The 7613-nt window shown below is 51.3% G+C and overlaps 1 protein-coding gene across 1 annotated transcript in view; it reads right to left on the bottom strand.

Annotated features, from left to right (window-relative positions):
- Fmn1 (formin 1) overlaps positions 1 to 7613 on the bottom strand; it is a 230378-nt gene that overhangs the window by 11929 nt on the left and 210836 nt on the right. The window contains exons 15-16 of the mRNA XM_013014304.1: positions 5022 to 5073; positions 871 to 1020 (exon numbers count right to left, since the gene is read on the bottom strand). Of these exons, the coding sequence (XP_012869758.1) occupies positions 871 to 1020; positions 5022 to 5073 (202 nt within the window). The remainder of the gene's footprint in view (positions 1 to 870; positions 1021 to 5021; positions 5074 to 7613) is intronic.

Genomic DNA, 7613 nt, shown 5'->3' on the forward strand with positions numbered 1-7613 from the left:
GCACACGCACACACACAGGCACAGAGCTCAGTCCCCCTGAGGGTAACGGACACACTCACGCTCAGACACGCACACGCACACACACAGGCACAGAGGCCCATATTCAGAGCTGGTGCTCTCCCTCTGCCCCACCGACCCCCACCTAGTAAAGCCAGGAGGCTGGGAGGGGGCGGGAGCGAGCGGCACGCAGTTTGATGTCCCCAGCAGGATACGGGGAGTCCGCAGCGACGCTGTAAATCCAAGCACGGCCTCAGCCCTGTGTGAAGTGTGGCCTCTGCCTGGCAGAGCTCCCTTTGATGCAAGTGCAGCGGATTAACGGGAAAGCGGTCACTTTTATTTGTCTATACTGTCTGCAACAGGGAGCTGCCCCATTTAGTGCAGGCCAACGCGAACACGCACAGAGAAGCAATCTGTTGCAAATTAGCACAAGTCCCCTTTCATTGACTAGCTAGTAATTGGAAGTGGTTTAGAAAGTGCAGCTTTCCAGATCCTGACAGTGTATCTGCCCGTGTGGACAGCAAGCTCTCCACCACTCCCCAGGCCCGAGGCAATACTCCTTCCTGGACATCTACTTGATCCCAAAGAAAACACTGACTTGTGACACACACACACATGCACACACACACACACTCACACACACATGTACACACTCACACACACGCACGCATACTCACACGTGCACACACTCATACACACTCACACACACGCGCGCACACACACATGTGCGCACATGCACGCACACACTCTCGCGCGCGCACACTCACACGTGCACACACTCACACGCACACACACACACTCACACAAACGCGCACACACGCACACGCGGCTCTGAACGGGCGCCTTTGCTAGGCTCCTCACGCAGCCCCTCACCTTTCTTTAGATATGTTTTTACTCTCTCGTTTCCAGATCGTCTTGAAGTCGCTGCAGAACTCATACCACACGGTAAACACGTAGCTGGGTGTGATCTCCTTCTCACCAGCCTTTGGCTTCATCTCAAAATATCCCACCGTTGTTTCAAAACTGCAAGAAGCAGGGAAACGAGAAGGGAGAACTGTCAGCATCAGAGCCAGGGAGCGCGGGGAGGGCGGGCGGGCGGCCACTGGCTCGGGAAACCAGGGAGGTCCAAACTGACTTGCCAAGAAATGCAATTTGGCTGGGGAACCAACGGGCACATCTGATCTCCATGAAAACAGCATGCATGTTCCAGGGGTGTATAGATCAAACTGCCTGAGTTTGCTCTGCTGCTCAAACCCATGTTGGTTACCTGCCCTTGACGATGTTGAGTGATGACATCTAACACGGACTGCACCTGCAGCATGCGCTGCGGGCGGCCCCACAACCCACTGGGAGCAATCTATTGGATGTCTGAGGAAAACGAGGTTCGGGGCCCTGGCATATTCTGGCTGTTGGGTTCATCACTAGGCACCCGCGACTCTCAGTCTCTTACGTGACTTAGACTACAAGCTCTTGAGGACAGCTACATCTTAAAACCTGATACGGACACAAGAAGGTAAACATGGAGCCGAGGCAAGATTTGGATGAAAGACTATCTCTGATCTGTAACAAGTGATCTCCAGTCAGTTTGGAAAAGAACTCAGGTTTTCCAAGCTAGATTCCCAGGTATCACACAAGCCGCCGCACAAAGGCTCACGGGACGGACCGCCGGGGCCTCCCACGCAGCCCTTCTTGGAGGCACCGGCTTCCAGGCAATTTACAGCTCTGAACTCCATCTCTCCTCCCTCCCCCGCCCCCCTCCACGCCGAGCTAATTTGCCATGAGCAAGAACAGTTAAATAGTCCCCTTTTCTAGGCTGTTGGAAACTAATCAAACCAGGAATTGCTGGGCACGTTTATTACTCAATACTCCATCAGATTTTTTTTTTTTTTTTTTTTGGTGTGGCCATCCTGAATACTGAGTTTTTTAAGGAACTCTGTTCAATGGTGATTGTAAACGCTGAAGCCCTGTAACCACTATGAAGTGTACTTTCATCTCTTCCTCAGTTACTGGACAATATGTATCTCATAAGGTTTTATCACATTTCACAGATGAACTGTTAATTGATTCCATGGCTACAATTAGGTGAGATCCAAGCCCAAGCTACAGCTCTGAGCCCTATAAACTTTTTTGTGCTTCTGTAAATAACAAATCTGTTTTTAATGCAAATTAAAAATACTGGTCCATAGTTATTAAGACTAGAAGTGTGTAAATACAGAAAGGCAGAATCTATTTAAGGGCTTGGTGATAATTCCAGACGTGCATATTTTAGACGTACAGCAGGAATTGAAGTGGCAAAGTCTACTCTTGCTCCAGGCATAGAACCCAATTCTGTAAGAGTCAAAATACCAAACAAAGCCAAAGGAGCATCCTACAGTAAACATCTCTAGTTCATTCAAGATGGCCATTGTACTGATTGTGGCACTGGCATGCATGAGGAGAGGGTGACGTGACCTGGACAAGCAGGCTAGACTTTCCTGTAGAGGCCAGGACTCCAGAGCTGGAAGGAGTGACAAGGTGACTTTTTCAATAGTCTCAATTTACCGATGAGAAAACCAAGGCCTGGAAAGGCTGACAGCCTCCCCCGGCGGTGGATGAGGCTGGGCAGCAGGTCCGCTGACCCGCGACTCCTTTCTGCTCTTCCTTCTTGCTCACACTGCGGGAGTAAGCGCCAGCGTTCATTTCCTCTCCTCCTCAGTGCCTCGCAGCCCTCTGTGCCCCCCAGAGGGCACGCTATCGCTGGGCAGTTGTGCATTCGTAAGGAAGGGGAATCACTCCCTTTGTCACTTAGAAGACTGTTCTGTTTCTGCTTTGCAGTGGGCTGCGTGACGGGACCGGCAAGGTGTCACCTGTGGCGCTCACGGCACCTCACGGCCTCTGCTTTGCTGGACCACGAAGCAGAGACACCGGTGCAGGTTCAGAGACACGTATCCCCACCATCTGCTCTCACTGGCTTTCCCTGGACTGTGTGAGGCCCAGCTTGCTTACTACTAAGGAAACACCACATTCCAGCATTCTCCCTCCAAGTATTCTGGAAGTTCATGAAGCAAGTGAGGCCCCCGTAAGGATGCGCCCGATCTGACTTCAGAGCCAAAGCCCCACGCTGCACGCTGAGCCCAGTGCTACCACATACGGTCTGGGCCTACCTCTGCTGTCCCCACTCCAAGGTCAGCTTTGACTCAGAGGAGAGGAATCACTGAAAACCTCATGAGATCTACTGATACATGGAGAAGAACACAGTAAGAAAATTACTGATAATTAAGGACAGGAAACAATGGTCAATCAAGCCTTTCCAGATTTCTAATTGTTAGCATTTAGCTTTGTACAAGTTATTCTACTCTAGCCTCTGGCTCCTCTTCTCTCAGCTATAATTCCTGGTAGATCTGCATCCCGCTCATTTGGCCTAACTTTTATTAAGTTCAGGGGAAGATGATATCAAGAGCCCCAGCACAGGGAAACATTTTGTTTCCATGTCGAGATGCCAGGGAGGAATGCGCCCATCCACGTACATGTGTGTCTGAGAACTGTTTAGAAAAGCAGATATCCCTTCGCCTCAGAGAAAACGGTTTCTCTTGAGAAGAAAGCATAAGACTTGACTGAGTCTCACACGAATCTTGCGACACTGACCACAGCCTCCTGGAAGAGCACAACAAACAAACTGCGGTTTCTACATTCAGGATGGGGTCTAACATACTTTATGTATGACATGAAAGCTAGTCTACCTTCACCACAGAGCCATGGAAAACGCTGACAGCCAGGATTTATGACTCCTCTTAGCACAGCTAATGCTCAGCAGCTCTGGCCTCTCCCTTCACAGGATTAGAAATGTGACCTTTACCCTGGAAGCTGAGTTGGCTTGGCCAGTTCCAGTGTTCCCTTGTTGATGGTCGCTTCTCTGTGCGCTAACTATCTCTATAACACAGGCATGAGTGTACACATCGAGGGAAGAAAGCTTCACATAGAGATTAGCCAAGAGATGGGCACAGAATTCCAAATGAAGGCCATCTGCAAAGATAACCATGACAAGATGATGGGGAGGACTTGGCACTCTGTGCGTGGCGACGGTCAGGCTTCCTCAATTCTGCTTTCATCAGCATTTTCATTCTGTTGGCACCTGTCGCGTGAGCCAGACAGTGCTGTCTGCGGGTTTTCAGGGCTCCAGACGGGAGGAAGATGGCTCATCCGGGTCCATTCAGTTGCACTCACATTCGTAACTGGGAAATGCTTCTCTAATGCTCACTTCCCCCCTCACTTAGTCTTCTAGTCATTTTAGGACAGATACTGGCAAAACCAACCCGCACGGCTGGCCCTGGCTAAGAGAACGCCTCGGTGAGTTCCTGCCCACCCTCCTTCAAGGGAGGGAGGCCCAGGATGGCTGGCCTGGTTAACTCACAAAAAAGGAAAGCCCGCCAGGGCCCATGGGGACCCGGGGGTGACGCGGCTGATCGGGCGCTCCACCGGGGGCTCCCCTGCCCTCTGGGGTATTATTTTTTTCAGAGCTCAGTCTCTTTTCCCCACCGGTCCCTTGGCTACAATATCCTCTAGAATCTGAGGAGGGACACTGTAAGTCTCCAGACATCTGCAAGGGTCAGGCTGGCCGGAGGAGAGTGAGCGCCGCAGGAGTCACGCATGAGAAAGAGGCGGCCACGCGCCTTCGGGTGATGCCTCCCCGTCCCAGCGCCGTGCTGCTCCTGGAGCCAGTGTCCTAGCACATGTACCAGAAGCAGGGCTGCCCGGGAGCTGCGGGAGTGAGATGAGCCCACACCAGCGGCGGCAGCACGCCCACCCCTGACGCTGGGTCACAGGGCAGGAAGGAGAGCCGTGGCCGCCAGGAGCTCTGGCAGAAGGGAGCAGAGCGTGCGGACGAGTAGAGCTTCCGTTGGAGAAGAGGGCAGAGCTCTGCGGATGGATGCTTCAGGGCAGTAATAACACTAGTGATACTAACAAATGCTAAATAAATAATAATACTAGCAGATACTGCCATATAAACAGCCAAAGACAGACCCGAGACCGTCCAAGCTGCTTACCTTTTCTGTGCTTTCTCCAAGTGAGCTTCTTCCGCTTTATGCTCTTTTTTGGCTGTGAAAGAAAAAAGGTTATGATTAAAACTGTTTCCTTACACCCCTCTGGTGTTATTTCGTCACTCTGATGCCTTCAATCGTGGTTCCAGGATGTCAGATTCACGGGTTTGCAACCTCCCGCGCTGCCCTGTGTTTTGGAGACAGGACCCAATGTATCCCACGTGTCATACTGCTTTGTTGTGCTTCCTCTGGGCCACTTCTGAGAGCAAAAGGGAATAATAACACCCGTCTGCATACCGCACGCCACTCACAACCCTTTAGGAAATTTAAAAACGTCAGGATGTTTTTAAATGCACTGAGAAAGGCCCGTATAAGATAACGGCATGACACCGAGACGCAGCTCTGCACCCAACAATAACAACTCATAGCTGTAGGGACTATTTAGTAAAGTTCTTTTTTTTTTTTTACATGTTTTCTTTCTAACTCAAGGTAATACTTCCAGGATGATCAGGAAACTATACAATTGTAACATAATGTGTATTGTTACCTACGCAAACTTGAAGTTACAATGATGCAGAATGAATGAATGAACTAAAATGTGTCAAGTGTGGGATCCAGGGTTTGGAACAGGTGAACATGGGGTTTAGCTTACTTGTAGTGGACTTCTCAGCAGCTACAAGAGCCCTGGACGGAATGTCCTTCCCAGGGAAGGCTGTGTCCTCCACACTGGGAGCGTTTGGAAAGGCAGCTCCGTCAGCGCTGGAAGGAAGCTCGGCAGCTTCCGCGTCAGCGCCTGCCGCTTCGCCTGTGTCTCAGCCTCCATCCTTGAGTGCCGCATCAGGGCGCTCCGCAGTCACTCCGTGGAGGAGTCGGGCCTGGCTTCACGGAGCGCCACAGCTGTGTGGTCTCGCGTCCAGACGCAGGCTGCCTCCCGAGCCGCAGGAAGGCCGCTTTTCCCCTTGATATTCACGTGGCACCGAGCAGCACTTTCAATTCCCCGTGGGAGCTTTTCCTCTGCATTCCTTCTGGCTAAACTTTTAGTGCAAGATGCCTCGCCTTCTGCTTTTCTTGGCTTTTAACATACCTACATAGTTGAACATCCTAAATTTTGATTTAAAGTGAGAGGCTCTTCCTTCCACGCGAGCGCTCAGAGTCCGCAGCAAGGTCATTCACGGACCCGCGTCTCAGGGCACAGGGAGGCTGCAGAGGGGGAGAGACGTGGGTGGTGGCAGGTTGGTGGAGCGGTCGGGTTGTCTACATCCATGGATTAAGTGTTAGAGGCGGCCAAGACCATTACAACGCTCACGTCAAGGACGGCCGATAGAGCCAGGCTTTGATGGCTTATACCCACGATCCCAGCTACCTGCACAATTTGAAGCCCGGCCTCAGCTCCCGAGAGGAAATGAGAAATAGCGGTTCAGCCAGTAGAAGATGGCTGGGCGGCCTGGCTCCCATCGACCAAGGTCTGAGACACTGCTTTCCTGAAAGGCTGCAGTAACCAGAGCTGAGCTGTGCGGACCTTGCGCTGTCTTCCTCGGATACCGCATTTGTGACTAGTGGAAGCTGTGTGCATCTCTGCCCAAGCCAGTCTGGCAGTGCCATTTCCCAGCAGCCTCTGCTCTCAATGTGTCTGTCACCTTCCAGAAACGTTCACAATATTTCACAGATTCTCATTGCCATCTCTATAGTAGTCTGTGACTAGTGATCGTTCCCTCTCTTTTTTGCTGGTGCCAGGGCTTAAGCTCAGGGCCCCACTTGCTCAGCTTGTTCCCGTGTTGTTGGTGCTCTACCTCTCTCCATATCAGCTTTTTGGTGGTTGTTTCAGAGACGGGGCCTTGTGGCATTTCTGCCTGGGCCGGCTCAGTCTGTGATCCTCCAGATTCCAGCCTCCGGAGTAGCATTCACATGGAGCAGTCCAAGTAAAACACTATGCAGAGGAAATAGGGATCGATTCCAAGTGTAATTAAGTCATATTTATGGGTACCCATCAGGGAGGTAGTAAATTGTGAAATGGGGGGAAGGAAGAGAGGCTTGAATATCTTCCTAGTAGTCTTTGCAGCCTATTACACTTTAATACACCATGGTTTATGGACCTGACATGATTGGTATAAACCAACAGGACGACAGTAAAGAAGCTGTTTTTATTGCAGCCGTACAAATAGAGGAGCCCAGGGATGCTAATGAGCACAAGGGCAGCCGTGCTCTGCTCCGTGTGGTATCTACCGGCGTGAACAAGGCGGCCACTTTTCATTCCTTAGAAGACTGCTCTGTGGTACACTTCCCAGGAGAAAAGACTGCTGTTGGCAGCAGAGGTGACAGTAGACCCCCCGGATACTGGGAAGACAAGAGATCTTTTAACTTCAGAGGGGAGACATTCGGACGCACAGAGCCACTGAGTTCTGAAAGTGTTTACCGTATCTTTCCCTCGGAACATTTATCCATGGAAGATGACATGCTCCCTAGTCTCCCTGCCTTGTTAGCTCTTCCAGCTGCGGTTAAGTGAGGAGAAGCATCCCACCAGCTCTGACGTGGAGGTACACGGGTAAGTACGTGGATGGAGAAGCATCCCACCAGCTCTGACGTGGAGGTACACGGGTA

This window comes from Dipodomys ordii, unplaced genomic scaffold (genome assembly GCF_000151885.1).
Source record: "Dipodomys ordii isolate 6190 unplaced genomic scaffold, Dord_2.0 Scaffold23, whole genome shotgun sequence".
Classification (NCBI taxonomy): domain Eukaryota; kingdom Metazoa; phylum Chordata; class Mammalia; order Rodentia; family Heteromyidae; genus Dipodomys; species Dipodomys ordii.